The sequence below is a fragment of the Gopherus evgoodei genome, chromosome 15, assembly GCF_007399415.2.
Source record: "Gopherus evgoodei ecotype Sinaloan lineage chromosome 15, rGopEvg1_v1.p, whole genome shotgun sequence".
Classification (NCBI taxonomy): Eukaryota; Metazoa; Chordata; order Testudines; family Testudinidae; genus Gopherus; species Gopherus evgoodei.
The window spans coordinates 29,812,300-29,835,472 of record NC_044336.1 but is presented as its reverse complement, the minus strand read 5'-3'; the positions used below and the strand labels follow the sequence as shown (position 1 = coordinate 29,835,472).

The following is a 23,173-nucleotide window of genomic DNA, read 5'->3' as shown; positions in this document are numbered from 1 at the left end:
AGAAGGTCTTAGATTCCCTCGGCTGGTGGTTGGACCAGTCCGTATTGTGTGCGGGTCTTCCCTTTCACCCGTCTCAGCCCTCGGTATCCCTGACAACGGATGCCTCAGATCTAGGCTGGGGGGCCCACCTAGGGACCCTGCGGACGCAGGGCCTGTGGTCCCAGGAGGAGGTGGGGCTACACATCAACATGAGGGAGTTGAGAGCGGTCCGCCTTGCTTGCCAAACGTTTTGTCATCAGCTTCAGGGTCGTTGTGTAGCCGTGTTCACGGACAACACGACGACCATGTATTATATCAACAAACAGGGCGGCACCAGGTCCTCCTCCCTGTGCCTCGAGGCGATACGACTCTGGGACTTTTGCGTAGCCCACTCCATTCACCTCAGGGCTTCCTTCCTTCCCGGAGTACGGAACACGCTGGCGGATCGATTGAGCAGATCCTTCCTGTCACACGAGTGGTCCCTTCGCCCGGACGTCGCTCTCTCCATTTTCCGGAGGTGGGGTTATCCCCGGGTGGACCTCTTTGCGTCCAAGGGGAACAGGAAGTGCCAAGCGTTCTGCTCCTTTCAGGGCAGGGAGCCGGGGTCGATAGCGGATGCCTTCCTCATCCAGTGGTCGACCCACCTGTACTATGCGTTTCCTCCGTTCCCTCTGGTTCACAAGGTCCTCCTGAAGGTGCGCAGAGACAGGGCTCGTGTGATCATGGTGGCCCCGGCATGGCCCAGACAGCACTGGTACACCATGCTGCTGGACTTGGCCGTAGCCGACCCAGTTCCCCTGCCCCTTCATCCGGACCTGATTACCCAGGACCACGGGTCTCTCTGTCACCCAGACCTGCAGTCGCTGCACCTAGCGGCGTGGCTCCTGCGTGGCTAACTGGTTCCGAGCTGCGCTGCTCCACGCCCGTGAGAGAGGTGCTCTTGAGCAGCAGGAAACCGTCCACAAGAGCCACATATTCGGCGAAATGGAAACGCTTCTCCTGTTGGTGCGTAGAGAGAAATCTCCGCCCTATGGAAGTTTCGGTAACCGAAATCTTAGACTATGTTTGGTCCCTCAAAGAGCAAGGTCTGGCCTTATCGTCGTTGCGAGTCCATCTAGCAGCTATCTCCACCTTTCACCCGGGTGCGGACGGTCGCTCCGTTTTTTCTCACCCGACGGTGTCGAGATTCCTTAAAGGGCTGGAACGGTTATTCCCTAACGTCCGTCCCCCTGCTCCAACCTGGGATCTTAACCTGGTGTTGTCCCGGCTCATGGGGCCCCCCTTTGAGCCGTTAGCTACTTGCTCCCTGCTTTACCTCTCTTGGAAGGCTGCCTTTCTAGTAGCTATCACCTCAGCTAGACGGGTGTCGGAACTCCGAGCCCTTGTGGTAGACCCCCCATACACGGTCTTCCACAAAGACAAGGTGCAGCTTAGACCGCACCCTGCCTTTCTACCCAAGGTGGTCTCAGCCTTCCACGTCAACCAAGAGATTTTCCTCCCGGTTTTTTCCCCAAAACCTCACTCCTCAGGCAGGGAGCAGCAGCTCCACTCGCTGGATGTCCGTAGAGCTCTCGCATTCTACATAGAGAGGACCAAACCCTTCCGCAAATCCCCCCAGCTTTTCGTGGCGGTAGCGGACCGTATGAAAGGGCTTCCTATCTCCTCCCAGAGGTTATCCTCGTGGGTTACGTCCTGTATCAGGACCTGTTATGACTTGGCCCATGTCCCTACGGGCCGTGTGACTGCGCATTCTACCAGGGCGCAGGCGTCGTCGCTGGCTTTCCTTGCCCGTGTGCCCATCCAGGAAATCTGTCGGGCAGCGACCTGGTCATCGGTCCACACCTTTGCTTCCCACTACGCCCTGGTACAGCAGTCGAGAGAGGATGCGGCCTTCGGAACTGCAGTGCTCCATGCCGCGACTTCTCACTCCGACCCCACCGCCTAGGTATGGCTTGGGAGTCACCTAACTGGAATGGATGTGAGCAATCACTCGAAGAAGAAAAGACGGTTACTCACCTTTGTAACTGTTGTTCTTCGAGATGTGTTGCTCACATCCATTCCGCACCCGCCCTCCTTCCCCACTGTCGGAGTAGCCGGCAAGAAGGAACTGAGGAGCGGGCGGGCCGGCAGGGATATATATTGGGCGCCATGGCGGCGCCACTCCAGGGGGCGACCTGCCGGCCCACTGGAGTTGCTAGGGTAAAAAAGTTTCCGACGAACGTGCACGCGCGGTGCGCACACCTAACTGGAATGGATGTGAGCAACACATCTCGAAGAACAACAGTTACAAAGGTGAGTAACCGTCTTTTTTTTGGAGGGTCTTTGGTAAAACCTGAAAACAAAGGGCACTGCTTATAACGGTGACACTCTTTCCATTCCAATAGTATCTCAGGAGGATGTTAAACAACTGCTACTAAAGTAGAAATTTTAAAATCAGCAGGTCCAGATAATATGCTTCCAGCTGATTATCTCCTGAATCTTTTTCAGAGTCACTGCTTCCCGGGATAGAGATGGCCATATTTATTGGATGGTCTACATCCTTTGTTCCTAGATGTATACATTTACATTTGGCCATATAAAAACACCTACTGTTTTCCTGTACCAAGCTTACCAAGCGATCCAAATCGCTATCAGTGACGTATCCTCTTTATTTTTTTCCACTTCTTCAATCTTTGTGTCATCTGCAAACTTTCAGTGATGATTTTGTTTTCTTCCAGATGACAAATTAAAATGTTTTAATAGTGTAGGGTCAAGAATCGATCCCTGAGGGACCCCACTAAAAGAAACACACCCGTTCAGTGATGAGTGTCGATTTATAGTTAAATTTAGAGATATGTCAGTTAGCCAGCTTTTACTCCATTTAATGTATGCCATGTTGATTTTGTATTGTTTTAGTTCTTTTTTGAGTGCTCACTCATATCGATTCCAATTAGGTGTGCGCACGCGCTGTGTGCACATTCGCCGGAATATTTTTACCCTAGCAACACTCGGTGGATCGGCTGGGCCGCCCCCTGGAGTGGCGCCGCTATGGCGGTGAATATATACCCTTGCCGACCCAACGGCCCTTCAGTTCCTTCTTACCACCCGTGTCGGTCGTTGGAATGGTGGAGCACGGCTTAGCTGATCTCTACTTCCCTAGCTACTTGTAGTTCCTTATTAATAGTTGTGTATATAGTTATAATCTCTATAGTTGTAGTTAGTTTTAGTCGTTTCTATAATATATTTAGTGTATATAGTAGCAAGGGGATCGGAAATTAGCCCCTTCCCCCCAGCCGGTACCGGGGCTCATGCCCGGGTCACCAGGCTTCAAACCGTGCTCGACCTGCCATAAGCTAATGCCAATGGGAGATCCCCACAACTTCTGCCTTAAGTGCCTCGGGGAATCCCATCTGTCAGATAAGTGCCGGATTTGTAAGGCCTTTAAGCCGAGGATGAAGAAAGAGCGGGACTCTCGCCTCAAACAGCTCCTGATGGAGGCAGCTCTTAGTCCAACACCCTCGGCACCGAGCGCTGAACAGTCTGTCTCAGGGAGAAGCGCTCTTTCGGCTCCAGATCGCCCCAGTACCGCTAAGGCCCCTCGGCACCGTTCCCTGTCACCGCGGGTCAAGAAGCATCATAAGACTCCTGCTGCTTCGGTGCCGCCTGTACCACAGTCAGAGCATCCGCTTAAGTCGGATCGCCTGGCACCGACACCTGCCGCAGCACCACCAGCTTCGGCACTGTCAATTCCGGTCCCACAAGGTCCGTCGAGTCCGGTGCCTGAAAGCTCCCCAGCGCATGCTGTGGTTGAGCTCAGTATCCCGTCCATGCCTGAGACCTTCTCCACAGCGAGGGACTTGATTGCAATGACGGAGTCTGCACTGCCTCAACCCTCGGCACTGCCGGTACGGGTTATTCAGTCTATTGGCAAGCGTGCCCTGCTGAGGCCACCCTCCGTCGGCACCGCTGAGAGGCACCGATCAAGATCTTGGTCCCACCAGTGTTCTCGGTCCCGTTGCCGATCCCGGACCCGATGCCATTCGCAGTCCCGGCACTGCTCTCCATCACAGTACCGGTCGCACTCGTGGCACTGCTCAGCGTCCTGTTTGCCGGCCCAGCACTCCCGGTACCGATCCAGCTCCCGGCACCGTTCCTGGCACCGCGCCTCTCCCAGCCACTCCAGGCGACAAGCCTCAAGATCCTGGTTGACCTCTCGGAACCGGTACTGTTGCAGGTCCCGGTCTCGTTCATGGTACCGTTATGGCGCCCGGTACCACTCCCCAGTGCTGCACCGAGAGAGATCGTCTAGAGATGTCCCTGCTCAGGGTTTCTCAGCTCCTCCTTGGCCATCTAGACACACCTCAGTGTCATCTTACGTGGACAGTGCTTCCTATGCACAGGACCGTGACTCAGATGTGCCTAGCCGAGTCTTCCAGGACACCCAAGATCAAGAACAAGGGCCTCATCAGTGGTCGTTCTGGACACCTTGAGCATATCACCAAGCCCAAGGTGCGCACCCAGAAGCCCCACGCTCCGTGCCATCTGAACACCGGGTGCCAGAGGCGACTGCAAGCCGTCCCCCTCCTGCAGGTATGGATGAAGCGTCCGTTCTGCCGACAGACTCTCAGGTCCACCTCAACCTGACACCGCCCAAGAACAAGAGCCCACACAGGATCCTCTTGTACCTGGCCTCTCCTCTTCCTCCTCTCCAAATGAGACGGTGGCAGGGACATCCTCCTCCAGCCCTCCCCCAATTGACCTGAGGTCCCATCAGGATCTTCTGAGGCGGGTGGCCCAGAACATGAATCTTCAGGTGGAGGAGGTCCCTGAGATAGAAGAACCTGTGGTGGATATTTTATCAGCTGACAGCTCCACAAGAGTAGCCTTGCCCTGTATTCGTACGATTCAGGCAAATGCCGATACCATCTGGCAATCTCCAGCCTCTATTCCACCCACGGCCAGGGGAGTTGAGCGGAAGTACATGGTATCCTCGAAAGGGTATGAGTATTTGTACGTGCATCCTGCTCCCTGGTCGTGCAATCGGTTAATGAGAGGGAGTGCCATGGCCAGCAAGCTCCTGCTCCAAAATCCAAGGAGGCTAGGTGCATGGACTTATTGGGCCACAAGGTATGCTCTGCTGGAGGCCTCCAACTCAGGGTGGCGAACTAGCAAGCCCTACTTAGCCGATACAACTACAACATCTGGACGGCAGTGGGCAAATTCATGGAGCTAGTTCCCCAAGACTCCCGCCAGGAGTTTGCAGCCCTCTTGGAGGAAGGAAAGAAGGTGGCAAGAACCTCTCTCCAAGCCTCACTGGACGCGGCCAACTCAGCAGCCAGAACTCTGGCCTCAGGAGTGGCCATGAGGAGAATATCATGGCTTCAGGTGTCAGGCCTCCCTCCTGAGTTACAATAGACTATACAAGACTTGCCCTTTGAGGGCCAAGGCCTATTTTCTGAAAAGACTGACCCTAGGCTGCAGAGCCTAAAGGACAACAGGGTGATCATGCGCTCGCTGGGAATGCACACCCGGGTGACTCAGCGCAGGTCTTTCCATCCTCAGCCTCAGCATGCTTACCACCAGCCTAGGCCGCGACAGGACTTCTGCAGAAGACAAGACCGGGGGAATCACAGAAGGCAGTCTGGGCCCCAAGAGGGTCAAAATCAGGGCCTCTCCAAACCAGCCGCGGGACCCAAAGCGAACTTTTGAAGGGACGCCTGAGGACGGCGTACCAGTTCTTTCCCAGGATCCTTTTCCGCCTTTTTACAACTGCCTCTCCCATTTCCTCCCTGCGTGGGCCCGACTCACATCGGATCGCATGGTAGAATTGGGATACCACCTCCAATTTATTTTGCCCCCCCCACACACACACTCCCCATCCTCGTCCCTCTTCAGGGACCCCTCTCACGAGCAATTCCTCTTGCAAGAGGTAGAGACGCTCCTAACCATGGAAGCTATAGAGGAGGTACTGAAAGATTCGAGGGGCAAGGGGTTTTATTCCTGCTATTTCCTAATTCCCAAAGCAAAGGGAGGTCTGGGACCTATCCTAGACCTGCGAGGACTCAACAAATTCATGATAAAGTTGAAGTTCCGCATGGGATCCCTGGGGACCATCATCCCATCCTTGGATCTCAGAGACTGGTATGCCATCCTCGATATGAAGGATGCATATTTTCACATTGCTATTTACCCACCACACAGGCGGTACCTCCGTTTTGTGGTCAACCATCAACATTTTCAATTTACGGTCCTTCCGTTTTGGCCTTTCTGCGGCCCCATGAGTATTCACAAAATGCATGGCTGTAGTCGCCGCCTCCCTCCTTCGTCGTCGAGTACATGTCTTCCCTTATCTCGACGATTGGCTCATTCAAGGGACCTCCGAGACACAAGTCACCCATCATGTGGGCATCATCAAGGACCTATTCAGGCAATTAGGCCTGATGATCAATATAGAAAAATCCACTCTGGTTCCCACTAAGAGAATAGACTTCATTGGGTCCATCCTGGACTCCACTCTAGCCAGAGCCTGCTTACCACAGCCCCTGTTTCAGGCAATGGTATCAATTATCCAAGGCTTGCAAAACTTCCCGACAACTTCGGCTTGCACTTGTCTCGGCTTCCTAGGTCACGTGGCAGCCTGTATGTTCGTGACCAAACACGCCAGACTACGCCTCCGTCCCCTTCAAACTTGGCTCAACTCAGTATACCACCCGGGCAGAAACAGCATAGACATGATCCTCACGATCCCCCCGAGCATCATAAACTCCCTAAACTGGTGGCTGTCGCCTGCCCTGGTCTGCGCAGAGATGCCTTTCCACCCGCCTCAACCTTCAGTGGCCCTGACCACGGATGCGTCAACTCTGGGTTGGGGAGCTCACCTCGAGGATCTCTGCGCTCAAGGCCTTTGGTCAGCTCAAGAACTGACCTTGTACATCAATGTATGGGAGCTGAGGGCAGTCCACCTAGCGTGCCAGGTGTTCCAAGAGCATATACAAGGCCATTGTGTCTCAGTGTTCACAGACAACACAACGGCCATATTTTACATAAACAGGCAGGGCGGCGCACGTTCCTCCCCCCTTTGTCAGGAAGCCATCCAGCTCTGGGACTTTTGCATAGCCCACTCGATTGACCTGGTAGCGTCTTTTCTCCCAGGAGTTCAGAACACTCTGGCGGATCACCTCAGCAGATCCTTCCTGTCTCCCAAGTGGTCGATTCGCCTGGACGTTATCCATTCTGTTTTCCGGAAGTAGGGTTCTCCCTGCATAGACCTCTTTGCCTTGTGCAAGAACAGGAAATGCCACGTGTTCTGCTCCTTCCAGGGTCACTCCCCGGGCTCCCTATCAGACGCATTCCTGATGCCGTGGATGAGACATCTCCTTTATGCCTTTCCACCATTCCCACTGATCCACAGGGTCTGCTCAAGCTCCACAGAGACAGAGCCCACCTGATCTTGATTGCTCCGGCGTGGCCGAGGCAACACTGGTACACCATGTTGCTCGACCTCTCACTGGCCAACCTAATCTCCCTACCTCTTTGGCCAGATCTCATAACTCAAGACCACGGCAGACTTCACCACCCAGACCTGCAGTCTCTTCACCTTACAACATGGTTGCTGCATGGTTAAGCCAGTCCGAGCTACACTGCTCTGCCTTGGTACAACAAGTACTCCTGGGTAATAGGAAACCTTCCACTAGGTTAACGTATATAGCCAAGTGGAGTCGTTTCTCCTGCTGGTGTGAGCAGTGTAACGCTGTTCCTACCGAGACACCGGTTCCTACCATCTTGGACTACCTCTGGTCCCTAAAACAACAAGGCCTAGCTGTTTCATCAATAAAGGTGCACTTGGCGGCCATCTCCGCCATCCACCCATGGGGGAACGGCCACTCGGTCTTCTCTCACCCCATAGTTTCAAGGTTCCTCAAGGGCTTGAAACGTTTATACCCGCAGGTCCATCACCCCGCCCCAACCTGGGACCTCAACCTAGTTCTAGCCGAACTTATGGCAGCTCCCTTTGAGCCGCTGGCAACCTGCTCACTGCTGTACCTGTCCTGGAAGACAGCATTCCTCGTAGCCATTACATCGGCAAGACGAGTCTCCGAACTTCGGGCTCTCATGGTCGACCTCCCGTATACAGTATTTCACAAGACAAGGTACAGCTGCGACCACATCCGGCATTCCTCCCTAAAGTGGTATCGGCCTTCCATATCAACCCAGATATCTTCCTTCCGGTCTTCTTCCCGAAGCCACACTCATCACTCCAAGAGCAGCAACTGCACTCCCTAGACGTCCGTAGGGCTCTCGCTTTTTATATCGAGCGAACAAAGCCCTTTCGTAAAACACCCCAACTCTTCGTCACAGTAGCAAATCGAATGAAGGGCCTACCTATCTCATCCCAGAGGATTTCATCTTGGGTGACGTCTGCATCAGCACCCTGCTATGAATTGGCTCATGTTCCAATGAGCCACCTCACTGCACATTCTACTAGGGCTCATGCTTCATCTGCCGCCTTCCTGGCTCATGTACCCATCCAGGAGAGATGTCATGCAGCTACCTGATCCTTGGTCCATATCCTTGCATCACATTATGCATTAGTACAACAGTGCAGAGATGATGTGGCATTTGGCTCAGCAGTTCTACATTCTGCAACATCTCACTCCGACCCCACTGTCTCGGTAAGGCTTGGGAGTCACCTAATTGGAATCGATATGAGCAAGCACTCGAAGAAGAAAAGATAGTTACTCACCTTTGTAACTGTTCTTCGAGATGTGGTGCTCATATCGATTCCAAACCCGCCCTCCTTCCCCACTGTTGGAGTAGCCGGCAAGAAGGAACTGAAGGGCCATTGGGTCGGCAGGGGTATATATTCACCGCCATAGTGGCCCCACTCCAGGGGGCGACCCAGCTGACCCACCGAGTGTTGCTAGGGTAAAAATCTTCTGGCAAAGATGCACGCAGTGCGCGCACACCTAATTGGAATGGATATAAGCAACACATCTTGAAGAACAGCAGTTACAAAGGTGAGTAACTGTCTTTTTCTTAATCAAAATGTTATGCAGCACCAAGTCAAATGCCTTTACAGAAGTCTAAGAATATTATTTACGTTATTACCTTGATCAATCACATTTGTAATCTCATCATAAAAATATATCACATTAGTGTGACAGGATCTATTTTCCATAAATCCATGTTTATTGGCATTAATTATATTACTCTCTTTTAAGTCTTTATTAATTATATATGGAGATATACCTATCTCATAGAACCAGAAGGGACCCTGAAAGGTCATCAAGTCCAGCCCGCTGCCTTCACTAGCAGGACCAAGTACTGATTTCCCGCCCCCCAGATCCCTAAGTGGCCCCTTCAATGGTTGAACGCACAACCCTGGGTTTAGTAGGCCAATGCGCAAACCACTGAGCTATCCCTCACCCCCATATGAGTCCCATATCAGCTGTTCTGTTTTGCCCAGGATCAATGTCAGGCTGACAGTCCTATAATTTCCTGAGTTGTCGTGTCCGCCCTTTTAAAATATTGGCACAACATTAGTTTTTTTTCTAGTCTTCTGGAAAAAGGGTTTCAGGGGTTATTGAAAATAAATATTCTGATTCTAAGGCTACCATCTCTTAATCACCCTATTTACTTTTGGAATGTGAATTCCAGGTACTCAAGATTATTTCTGCTAATATAGCAGCCTTTAAACAAAGTTATTGCGAGGTGGATGCTCATGCTTCATAAATCATGAGCACTGTTGTATTATCTAGAAGTATTTCTGTCTATCAAAGATAAATAATAAGCATATACTGTTAGGTTACCCTACTGTATCTGCACGTTCAAGACTGTCTACTATAAAATATTCATTACCTCTGCTGGAACAATATACCTGTGTTGTAATCAGACCAGATAGTTGCTGTTTAAATCCCTCAAATAAAAGATTCTTGATCCATGGTGTAGTTCTTGTAGATGCTAATATGTTATAGTGGTTTTTTTTGCTTCATTTACCTTTTTTCTTTCAGGTGCAATTTGTGCTGATGAAGTTTTCTCTGGAGCTCCTTTGAAGAAGCTGGAAGCCAGAACAGCACACTTGGACTCCATGGTAACACAGCACATACAAAAAGTATGAAGAATCTTGAGCTACCCAAAGCTGTTATCTTTGCTATTTTATATGTTTGTTATACAAACTTTCTTTGTGGGTAATGTTCAGTATATGGAGCAAGATCTGTCACATGGGGGGCTGGCCTTTACAGAGGTGTCAGGGACCAGCCTATTGTGACAGATTCCTGTAAGGGAGAATGAGCCAATTCAGATCAACCTGGAAGTAATTAAATCTGTAAGTGGCTGGTTGGCTAATAAGCCTGCTAAAGGATTACCGGGGCTCAGCTGAGGTGGTTCCTAGAGACAGGAAGCTCCTGAGGAGAAGTACTCCCACAAGAGCTAAGCAGGAGAGCTCACCAGAGCAGGGGCCTGGAAGGTGTGTTGCAGGGGACGGAGAACTCCTGAACAGTGGCAGGAAGCCCAGCCTGTTAGGTGCCATATGCTGAGCTGCAGCTGACAGATCTCCACAGACGCACCAGCAAAAGATTCTCCTCACATAACTGGCAAGAGGCCTGACTCCAGGGAAGAGACTGAGCCAAGAGAACTCTGTTGGAGGGGAGTAGTGGGCCGCGGTTGGAACAGATAATCTAAGACTGACTCTGTTGCCCAGCTAGAATGCTGAGGTGAAGCTTTTCTTGTATTCTCATTAGGCCATTCCTTAATAAACTAGACCCCTCAGAAGGGGCATTGTTCACTATGTAAAGCCTTGTTTAACTTATTGATGATGTATGGGAAAACTGAGGCTTGGTCCCCTGGGGGTGCTATAGGGCAGGTACGCCCTGTGACATCCTCCATCTGGCTAATCAGTGCTGTCCAAGACTGGAGAGGAAATAAAGGTGGCTTTTAGCCAACTTTATGTTCCTCCAATCCTGGGACAAGCTAGTGTCTGGTACTGTCCCTGGTTCATGTCCTTTCTTGATGTTTACACTTTTCAGATATTTTGTCATGCCTACCACCTTTTGTTGTTACTTGTCTAAACTACACAGATCTAGCTCTTTTAGTCTTTCCTCATAAATTGATTCTTCCATCCTCCAATAATTATTGCCCTTTTCTGAACTCCCACAAATATTTCAATATCTTTCCTGTAATGAGACACATGGAATTGAACGCAGTATTTTAGGTGTGATCTCACCAGAGTCCTAGAAAGAAAGCATGCTTCATAATGTGTGATGCTTTTTTTATATGCAATTCAAACTACATTCGCTGTTTGTTTTTTTGTTTGTTGTTGTTTTACAACTATATCGCTTAGATAAACTCGTCTGATTTGCTGCCTGCTAGAGCCATAAAAATGCTTAAAACATAAAACATGCCTGAATGGATAGACTGCTAAGGAACTCATTTAGCTTAACAAAGAGAATGTTAAAGGGTGGTCTCTGTCTCTCCCCTGCCACAGCAGCCCCCGAGCTGGGGCTGGGAAGAACGGCTCTCTCTCCCTGGCAGCCACAGTCCTGGAGCTGGGGAAAGTCATCTCTTTCTCTGGCTGCCACAGCCCTGCACATCCCAAATTCACCGCACCCCCTCTTCTCACCCACTGCCTCCTATCACCTATTTCCTCCAAGGCCACCTCCTCACCTTACATGTGTGTCTTCTCCAGGTCCAGCACCTAATTAGTGAAGCCACATCTTCACAGCTCCACTAATTAGGTGGGTGACCTGTCAATGTTAGAGGGAACTATCTGTGGACCACCTGAATGGAGCTTAGTCCACAGACCCCAGGTTGAGAACCTCTGATGTAGATCATTTTACTGTCAAGAATTTAGTTTTCATGTTGATTGGTTATGCTTCTGATAGGTTATGCCCCTTAGGAAGCCACCTGATGTGCTGCGATGCCACTGAGTCTACCTGTTCTGCCAGTTTGGGACCCCTTTAACCTGTCTTGCTGAGCCAGGCAATTAAAGCCTCCGCTAACCCACACACAGGCAGGGCCACATCCAGCTGCAGATCACTCTGGGAAGACTCAGTTCAAGGGACTTGCTCTGATGCTCACTCCTTTTAAGGGGTACAACCCAAAGATTTTATGAAATTTGCCCCCTCCCTCAATGTAGAGAGAGCTGTGCATACTTCTTCCCCCTCCCCAGTTAGAAATTACAGAAACTGGGTTTAATAATAAACAAAACAAATTTTATTATCTATAAGAGACCGATTTTAAGTGGTAAAAAGGGTAACAGAACAAAGCAGATTACTGACCAAATGAAATCAAACACTCAAACTAAGCTAGTTTCACTAAAGAAATTGGTTACAAATAGCATTTCTCACCACAGATGTTGCCGAAGACAAGTTGCAAAGTTTCTGTGGTTCAGAGTTCATTATATTCCTTTTCAGACTGGACCTCTGTCTCAGTCTGGACTCCCCCCTTGCCTTCCCTTCAGGTGGTGTTTACAGTCTTTCTTCTTGGGCAGACAGCAATGGAGAGGAGTCCAGTTTGCCTTCCTCCCCACCCTTAAATAGGATTTACTTACGGTGGGATTCCTTTGTTTCCAAAACTTGACCCCCCTTTCCTTACAGTGCAAAGTTATAAGAAGTCCCAGGTAATGTTTTAGTATCAGGTTACAAGACCACCTGACTCTTAGTATCACAGAGTCCATGAGTCAGTAACAGTATGGAGTGTCCACAGGAAAGCCAAGCTTTTCACAGTCCATTGTCCTCACTGATGGGCCATCTGTCCTGTCTGGCTTTTCCATTGTTGCACCTGAAGTGTTAGCAGTGGACATCACCTAAAGTAGCATAGTTGAAATGCAGATACATAGTCAATATTCCTAACTTCAGATACAGAAATGATACAGGCATACAAACTGGATAATCACATTCAGTAAATCATAACCTTTCCAACGATATCTCACATGAGCCATCTTGCATAAAGTATATCTCAGTTATGTCATATTCATATCATAAGCATATTTTCATAAAGAATATGGAATGACACATCACAATGCTGTACTTATGTATAACATGTTTTCCAGTTGTAAGCATGAATGGGGGTCAATTTTATGGATTTGCTGAGTTGCCAGTTAGATTTTAAAGCTGAAATCTAACAGACTAGACTTGCCAATTTGGTAAGTGTTTATGGTCACTAGTTATCACGGAGTATGGGGGAGTCAGGGTCCTGCACCCCTCTTCCTGGGACCCTCAGTGATTCTCAGCCAGCCAGTAAAACAGAAGGTTTATTGGACAATAGGAACTCAATCTACAGCAGAGCTTGTAGGCACAACCAGGACTCCTCAATCAAGTCACTCTGGAGGTTCAGGGAGCTTAGATCCCAGCTTGGGATTCCCTGCATTCCACCACCCTGCCCGAAACCGAAACTGAAAAACCCTCTCCAACAGGCCCTCTTCCTTTGTCCAGCTTCTTGGGCAAAGGTGTTCACTCCTCCTTCCCCCTGCCTGGCTCAGGTTACAGGCTCAGGTACTGTCCATCACCTAAAGTCGTTCCCTGCTCTCCCATTCACTGTGCAGACCGTCCCTACTGTATCAGACTATTGTGATGGAATTTAATCAGGATAACCCATTTTCACTGAGTTCAGGGAGAATTAGGGTCTGTCTTCACTACCAATGTTAAAGCTCTGCCGCAGCAGCACTTTAACGTGGCTGTGTAATCACGGCACCTGTGCTGGGAGAGAGCTCTCCCAGTGTTATAAAAAACCCACCCGCATGAGTGGAGTAGCTCCCAGCGCTGGTGTAGTGTCTACACTGCCACTTTACAGTGCTGAAACATGCATCGCTCAAGGGGGTGTTGTTCACACCCTTGAGCGAGAAAATTTCAGCGCTGTAAAGTTGCAGTGTAGACAAGGCCTTAGCTTATTAATTTTAACTCTAGGTTCTTTTCAGGTCAATTTTTACCTTGGACAATATTTCTTAAATCAGGACACATGGTGTTCTTAATCAACAGTTTATTCATTCATCCAAAAACACACAAGTATATACACAGTGCATAGGTCCAAGTTACATACATCAAATTTTCTAGGTATGTACTGAACACATAAATGCAGTCTCTTAAGCAGTTGTCATAGGGTAAGTTTGAGGATCAGCAGTTATGATATATCAATACAAATGATCAAGATTTTTATTACATTTTCTTATGCTCATCAATCATCACCTCTTTAATACTGCTAACACATTTCTTATTTCAAGGAGTAAAGATGTTTTATTTTAAAGACTCTTAAGAGTAAGGTCCCTGCTATTTTGAATAGTTTGGTATGGAAAAGTTTCTTTATAAATTCATTCAGCACTAGAGTCCTTAGGGCAATCTTATTTTCTATTGGGTACTGATTTTCAGAGCACTCTGATTTTAGCTTAGTTTATCTGCTGCTTCTATTGATATCCAATAGATGGCAATAGTGTAAGAAATTTCTTCCATATTTCTCTGAGTTGGAGAGTTTTCATGTTTGAACAGTTTCAAAAATTACACGTCAGGATTAGTGCACATTATTAATTGGAATTCCATCCCTATCCCATTTTTAAACAATTTCTCTTAATATTTCAGTTATACCCTGGTTATGTGATTATATCTTTCAATACCTTGTATGGACTCTTAAAAATCCCCAATGATGGAGATGCCACAATCTCCCTAGGCAATTTATTCCAGTTCTTAACTACTCTGATAGATAGGAAGTTTTTCCTAATGTGCAACCTAAACTGCCCTTGCTGCAATTTAAGCCCATTGTTTCTTGTCCTATCTTTGGAGGTTAAGAAGAGCAATTTTTCTCCTTCCTTCTTGTAACAACCATTTATGTACTTGAAAACTGTTATCATGTCCCCTCTCAGTCTTCTCTTCTGACTGAACAAACCTAATTTTTTCAATCTTCCCTCATAGGTCACATTTTCTAGACCTTTAATGATTTTTGTTGCTCTTCTCTGGTCTCTCTCCACTTTGTCCACGTCCTTCCTGAAATGTGGCTCCCAGAACTGGACACAGTATTCCAGTTGAGATATAATCAGCGCAGAGTAGAGTAGAATTACTTCTCGTGTCTTGCTCACAATACTCCTGCTAATACATCCCAGGATGATGTTTGTTTTTTGAGCAACAGTGTTACACTGTTGACTCATATTTAGCTTGTGGTCCTCTATGATCCCAGATCCCTTTCCGCAATACTCCTTCCTAGGCTGTCATTTCCCATTTTGTATGTGTGCAACCAGTTATTCCTTCCTAAATGGAGTACTTTGCATTTGTCCTTATTGAATTTCATCCTATTTACTTCAGATCATTTCTCCAGTTTGTCCAGATCATTTTGAATTTTAATCCTATCGTCCAAATCACTTGCAACCCTTCCTAGCTTGGTATCATCTGCAAACTTTATAAGTGTACTCACTATACCATTATCTAAATAATTGATGAAGATATTGAACACAATCAGACCCAGAACTGATCCCTTTGGGACCCCACTCTTTATTTCCTTCCAGCATGACTGTAAATCACTGATAACTACTCTCTGGGAATGGTTTTCTAATATATTTTGCACCCACCTTATAGTAGCTCCATCTAGGTTGCATTTTCCTAGTTTGTTTATGAGAAGGTCATGCGAGACAGTATCAAAAGCTCTACTAAAGTCAAGATATACCACGTCTACTGCATCCATCCTATCCACAAGGCTTGTTACCCTGTCAAAGAAAGCTATCTGGTTGGTTTGACATGATTTGTTCTTGACAGATCCATGCTGACTGTTACTTATCACCTTATTATCTTCTAGATGTTTGCAAATTGATTGCTTAATTATTTGCTCCATTATCTTTCTGGGTCAGCGGCGGCAAGTGGGGCAATTTGCCCCGGGCCCCAGAGGGGCCCGCACAAGAATATAGTATTCTATAGTATTGCAACTTTTTTTTATGGAAGGGGCCCCTGAAATAGCTTTGCCCCAGGCCCCCTCAATCCTCTGGGCAGCCCTGTACAGGTACAGAAGTTAAGCTGACTAGTCTTTAATTCCCCAGGTTGTCCTTATTTCCATTTTTATAGATTGGCACTATATTTGCCCTTTTTCAGTCTTCTGGAATCTCTCCCATCTTCCATGACTTTTCAAAGATAGTAGCTAATGGCTCAGATATCTCCTCAGTCAGCTCCTTGCGTATTCTAGAATGCATTTCATCAGACCTTGGTGACTTGAAGACATCTAATTTATCTAAGTAATTTTTAACTTGTTCTTTCCCTATTTTAGCCTCTTCTGATCCTACCTCATTTTCACTGGTATTCACTGTTATACGTCTAATCACCACCAACCTTCTTGTTGAAAACCAAAACAAAGACGTCATTAAGCACCTCTGTTACTTCCACATTTTCTGTTCTTGTTCCTCGCCCCCACCCTCTTCACTGAGTAACAGGCCTATCCTGTCCTTGGTCTTCCTCTTGCTTCTAATGTATTTGTAGAATGTTTTCTTGTGCATGTCTCTAGCTGGTTTGATCTAATTTTGTTCCTTGGCCTTTCTAACTTTGTCCCTACATACTTGTGTTATTTGTTTGTATTCATCCTTTGTAATTTGACGCAGTTTCCACTTTCTGTAGGTCTCTTTTTTTGATTTTTAAGCCAGGGTGGTCTCTTGCCATACTTCCTATCTTTCCTACACAGTGGGATAGTTTGCTTTTGTACCTGTAATAATGTCTCTTTGAAAAACTGCCAACTGTCTTCAATTGTTTTTTCCCTTTGCCACAAACATATTGTTAAGGGTTAATGTCTCTTCTACCTGTAAAGGGTTACAAGCAGGGAACTGGACACCTGACCAGAAGACCAATCAGAAGACAAGATACTTTTAAATTTGGGTGGAGGGAAGCTTTTGTGTGTGTTCTTTGTCCGTTGTGTGTTCTTCTCTCGGAGGGTGTGAGAGAGACCAGACATTACTACAGGCTCTCTAAGTTTCTTTTCAAATAGTAAATAAAAACAGGCGGTTTAGGCTTTTTGATTGTTTTACTCTATTTGCAACTGTGGATCTGGCTGGTTAACTTTTATATGTGTAGTTGCTGGGAATATTTTGATTTGTATTGGTACTGGGGGGAAAGTCTCTTTCTGGTGTCTGTAAGCTATAGGACCCTGCAATATTTACATCTTGAAGTTACAGAGATAATTCTTTACTTTTTCCTTTCTTTTATTAAAAGATTTCTTTTAGAGAACCTGATTGATTTTTTTTTCTTGTTTCCCTTGTTTTATTCCAGGGGATTGGGATAACTCACCAGGACGGGTGGGGGAGACGGGAGGGGGGAGATAGAATCTCTCTCTGTTTTCCTTGAATCTCTTTGCCTCTTTGTGGAAGGGAAGGGAGATGCTTCTCTGTATGGTGAATTAAGAGGTTGGATCAGTATCTCTCAGGATAGCCCAGGGAGGGAAATCCTGGGAAGGGGAAAGGTGGGGGAATGGTTTATTTCTCCTTGTTTTAAGAACCCAAGGGATCTGGGTTCTTGGGGTCCCCAGGGAAGATTGGGGAGGTCAGAGTGCCCCAAAACACTATGTTTTTGGGTGGTGGCAGTGCTATCAGATCTAAGCTGGTAATTAAGCTTAGATGATTCAGGTGCTAGTATCTCATTTTCTGAACTATAAGGTTCAGATCTGAGAGGGAATGCTATGACACCCTTAGACTTGCTTCCCATGGGATCTTACCTACCAACTCCCTGAGCTTGCTAAAGTCTGCTTTCTTGAAATCCATTATCTTTATTTTGCTGTTCTCCCACCTACTATTCCTTGGAATCACGAACTCTATCATTTCATGGTCACTTTCACCCAAGTTGCCTTCCACTTTCAAATTCTCAACCAGTTCCTCCCTATTTGTGAAAAATCAAATCTAGAACAGCCTCTCCCCTCGTAGCTTTCTCCACCTTCTGACATTAAAAATTGTCTCCAGTACATCCCAAGTACTTGTTGGATAATGTGTGTCCTGCTGTGTGATTTTTCCCAACAGATGTCTGGGTAGTTGAAGTCCGCCATCACCACCAAGTCCTGTGCTTTGAATGATTTTGTTGGTTGTTTAAAAAAAAGCATCATCCATCTCTTCTTCCTGGTTACGTGGTCTGTACCAGACCCCTACCATGACATCACTCTTGTTTTTTACCTCTTTTATCCTTACCCAGAGACTTTCAACAAGTCTGTCTCCTATTTCCATCTCAACCTCAATCCAAGTGTATACTGCTGACCAAACAATGTGCTTTCTGGTTATGTCCTTTCCAAGACCCACCCATCTTCCCCTCTGTCGGAGTAATCTGACAAGAAGAAGCTGGAGGGGTGGTGGGTCAGCAGGGCCCTATATGTGGCACCGTGAAGGTGCAACTCCAGGGGGCCCCTTAGCGAACCCAAGTGGTACACGAGGGGAAAAACCTTCCAGCGACTGTGCACGCAATGCACTCACAGAGAACACACACACCTACTTGGAATGGGCATGAGCAGCATATCTCTAAGGATAACAGTTGGGCAGGTAATACTGACCCAGTGCAGTTGCAAGCATTAATTAATATTTGCAAAGCGCTTTGCTAATATAAAATGCTACATAAATACTGAGTGTTGTTGTTCCTCTTTCTTTCCCTGTGGTCTCTTCCTTCTTCCCCATGTTCTTATGTTCTTTGGGCCTGTGCCTCATTTTCTCTTTTTTTACTTGTTACCGCACCCTCCTCTTCTCCATTCTTAACCTTTCCACCTTTCCCTTCATTCCTCCCTGCTTCTCCCTCTTCTCTCACCATTTCTTCCCACCCCATCAGTCACTCATTTTCTGTTGCCCTGGCCTTTTCCATTCCCTCCCACCACTATCATCCATCATTCACAGTGACATATGCCATGCCTGTTACTTGCTACTGCAGCTCCTTCATCATGTGCTTGCTATTGCTTTCTCCTATCACTCATTTACCCAGTTATCCATGTGCCATCTTTTGACATTCATTCTTCATCCACTGTCTCTATCTTCCCCAGTAAAGTGGGAAGAGTAAGGGACTCACTCACTTGTTACAGACGCCTGATCACCTGCTGATTCTCAATTGTCTTTCCCTCAGCCTGCAAGTGCAGCACGGAGCGCGGGGGAGGATTCAGGTAGTCTGAAGAAAGGGTTATCCACCAACTTCCTCTTTCTTGGTCTTTTAAGTGGGATATACCTGGTGCTAGAAGATTCTTCCCCTCTTCCTTGGAGGCAAGGAGAGGAGCAGAACTATAAGAAGCATCACCCTTCCTCGCCTCAAGACAGGAAAGGAGCCATCAAATGGTATTCTTCCCACACTTCAGAGGACTGGAATAGGCTAAAGGTTAGAGCTCTGCAGTGGCTCAGGGAGACATCTTTAGGTTGAACAAGATGAGACCCCTGATTAGTGATCAGCTCATTCTGTCCAAAACAGAACAAACAGAGTTCATAGAATATCATAGAAGATCAGGGTTGGAAGGAACCTCAGGAGATCATCTAGTCCAACCCTCTGCTCAAAGCAGGATCAATCCCCAACTAAATCATCCCAGCCAGGGCTTTGTCAAGCCTGACCTTAAAAACCTCTAAGGAGATTCCACCACTTCGCTAGGTAACCCATTCCAGTGCTTTATCACCCTCCTAGTGAAAGTTTTTCCTAATATCCAACCTAAACCTCCCCCACTGCAACTTGAGACCATTACTCCTTGTTCTGTCAACTGGTACCACAGAGAACAGTCTAGATCCATCCTCTTTGGAACCCCCTTTCAGGCAGTTGAAAGCAGCTATCAAATCTCTCCTCATTCTTCTCTTCTGCAGACTAAACAATCCCAGTTCTCTCAGCCTCTCCTCACAAATCATGTGCTCCAGCCCCCTAATAAATTTTGTTGCCCTCCGCTGGACTCTCTCCAATTTTCAAACTTCTTTCTTGTAGTATGGGGCCCAAAACTGGACACAGTACTCCAGATGAGGCCTCACCAATGTCAAATAGAGGGGAATGATCATGTCCCTCAATCTGCTGGCAGTGCCCCTACTTATACAGCCCAAAATGCTATTAGCCTTCTTGGCAACAAGGGCATACTGTCGACTCATCCAGCTTCTCGTCCACTGTTACTCCTGGGTCCTTTTCTGCAGTACTGTTGCCTAGCCATTCGGTCCCTAGTCTGTAGCAGTGCAGTTCTGATAAGATGCTCAGTTCATTTAGTATAGGGACCAATGGCATTGTGAGTGGAGGACTGAACAGTGAAGACCACCAGTATAGGGACTGGTTCTTCAAGCAAAGTTCCAATTAGCCAGTCCAAGCTGCAGTGGTAACCTCTGCAGTTAGTAGATATTGATCCTACTATATAATAGGGCATAATCTTTTGTAATCCTGACCAAAGTCAAATGACGGGGGCCAGATAAGAAAGGGCAGTCTTTTACATCACCCTTGTGAGTTACAACTTAATTATACATGCTGTATTTTCACTTTATAATTTCCTCTGACTCTCTTCATATATATTTTATCCTCCAGTCTTGCACCTTTTTTATTTCACTTTGTAGTATTGCTAATACATATATACCTGAAGCTATATATACATAAAATAGGGCTCCCTATATAGAACTCAGTAATCAAATGCATTTTTAAAAATTACATTTTTAAGTTGCCATGGGAGTTGGTTGTAATCCCTATATTAAAGTTTTCTAACACTTTCCATTATAAGATATTGTGATTTTTTTTTTAGAAGTTTTAACATCTCCATTGTTTGCAGCAAGCTTCTAAATTCAGCATGGAGGAAGCCCTGGGGCCATGGATGTGCCTTTTCTTCATTCTATGAAATTCTGCTCAGGCTTGCCTGAAGTATAAACTTTTTAAAATCACTATTTGCCTTCTGTCATTTGAATTGTCAGCATGCCAAAATAGCTGAATTTGAACATTCTAATTTAAGACTAGGCTTATGCCACCACCAGAGAAGTAGCAGCATGGTACTGGGAACCCAGGGAGCAGACAGCCCTCTGAAAGTGGTGGGAGAAAGGCCGGCCAGGCACCCCTGAGAAGCCACACAAGGTCCATCACCCTTCTGGGGACAACACGTGGGGAAGGTTGCCCACGAAGAGAGAGGGAGCCAGGCCAGGCTTCCCCTGCCCCTGTGTCACAGCACATGGTCTCAGTGACCCTTATTCCCTCAGGGGCACTACATAAGGAAAAAACTTCCTCCATCTCCCAGGGGGAGAGGGAAGAGAGCCAGGCCAGTCTCCTGCCAGACGCAGTACTTGATTTCAGTGACTATTCCCTTTCCTGGAGCAGCGGCATGCCCAGGAATAAAAACTTGGCTGTTTTTGGAGGGGCAATTTCTGTGCCCCCCATGGCTGGAGGAGCTGCCTCTTCCCACTCTCCATGGCTGGAAGAGTTGGCTCTCCCCACCACGGCCACAGCACTGGTGGAGTTGGCTCTCCCTTGCTTTCCTCCGGCCCTGTGTGTGTGTGTGGGGAGGGGCGGGATTGTCATCTCCCACCCTGGCCCAGGGATGAGGAGCTGGCTCTCCTGCTACAGCACGTGGAGCTAGCTCTGACTCCTCCCCCAGTATTCCCGGGGCTGGTGGAGCTGGCTCTCCCTCCTTCCCTTCACAGCCCTAAGGCCAGAGGAGTTTGCTCTCCCAGCCCCTGCCCCAGAGGAGTTCTGTGCCCCTGCTGATTGGGGGGGCCTGCACCCCTGTTTGCCTGCCCTTGCACATGCCCCTGCCATCGAGGATACCAACCTTCTCCTGTTGCAAGCTAATGTGGTTAGTCTTGGCAGCAGGAGAAGGCTGGTATTGTATGAGGACCTTTATAACTTTACACTTATAAAGTTTGCCAGGTGGGAGGGATTGCAATTGCTTTGGAGAATAGGATTATAATTCAAAATGATCTGGACAAACTGGAGAAATGGTCTGAAGTATATAGGATGAAATTCAACAAGGACAAATACAACGTACTCCATTTAGGGAAGAACAATCAGTTGCACACATACAAAATGGGAAATGACAACCTAGGAAGAACAATTGTGGAAAGGGATCTAGGGGTCATAGTGGACCACAAGCTAAATATGAGTCAACAGTGTAACACTGTTGCTCAAAAAACAAACATCATTCTGGGATGTATTAGCAGGAGTATTGTGAGCGAGACACAAGAAGTAATTCTTCCATTCTACTCCATGCTGATTAGACCTCAACTGGAGTATTGTGTCCAGTTCTGGGTGCCACATTTCAGGAATGATGTGGACAAACTGGAGAGAGACAGAGAAGAGCATAAAAAATGATTAAAGATCTAGAAAACATGACCTATGAGGAAGATTCATAGGGGAAGAGTCAATGGAGACAACACCAAATATGAGCCCCAGGAGGATACGGGATGAGTTGCGGAGGATTGCAAGGGTGAATAGGAATCAAGAGGACTTGCAGCCAGTGGGAGCAGGGGATAGACCGGAGAATCACACTGTCACCAGGAAAAGGCAGGTCTATGTGATTGGAGACTCCTTACTGAGAAGAATAGACAGGCCTGTAACTAGAGCTGATCCGGAGAACAGAAGGGTGTGCTGTCTGCCGGGTGCTAAGATACAAGATGTGGACCTGAGGCTGAAAAGGATCCTAACGGGAGCAGGAAAGAATCCGTTGATTGTCCTTCATGTGGGAACGAATGATATGGCTAGATTCTTGCTGGAACATATCAAGGGAGACTATGCCAGACTAGGGAAGACGCTTAAGGAAATCAAGGCTCAGGTGATCTTCAGTGAGATTCTGTCTGTTCCTAGAGAAGGGCAACAAGAGTGTTACAAGATTATTGAGATCAACAGATGGCTCAGGCAGTGGTGCTATAAGGAGGGCTTTGGGATGTACGGTCACTGGGAAGCATTCATGGACAGAGGACTGTTCTCTCGGGATGGACTTCACCTGAGTAAGGAGGGAAATAGACTTCTAGGATGGAGGCTGGCACAACTGATTAAGAGAACTTTAAACTAGGAATTTGGGGGAGATGTCCAGGTAATCTCCACGCCAGAGTTTAACATTGAGAGGGAAGAAAACAAAGTAAGAGGGGATACAGCTATGGGCAGAAGAATGGCCATAAGGAGGAAAGGATAGTGTAGATACCAAACAGGTGATACTGGTGGTAGAATGTCTGTGCCTAACTGGGTAAAGAATGTCAGTGAAGCCAAACAGCAAAAATTAAGATGTCTATTCATTAATGCGAGGAGCCTAGGTAACAAAACGGAGGAACAGGAGCTACTGCTGCAGGAAGTGAAACCGGATATTATAGGGATAA

The 23,173-nt window shown here is 47.4% G+C and overlaps 1 protein-coding gene across 6 annotated transcripts in view; it reads left to right on the top strand.

Annotated features, from left to right (window-relative positions):
* The window catches only part of CCDC57 (coiled-coil domain containing 57), a 150,609-nt gene that overhangs the window by 76,588 nt on the left and 50,848 nt on the right, over positions 1-23,173 (top strand). For all 6 annotated transcript variants that reach the window (XM_030534230.1, XM_030534228.1, XM_030534226.1 and 3 more), the window contains one exon: positions 9,969-10,069. In XM_030534230.1, coding sequence (XP_030390090.1) covers positions 9,969-10,069 — 101 coding nt within the window. The remainder of the gene's footprint in view (positions 1-9,968; positions 10,070-23,173) is intronic.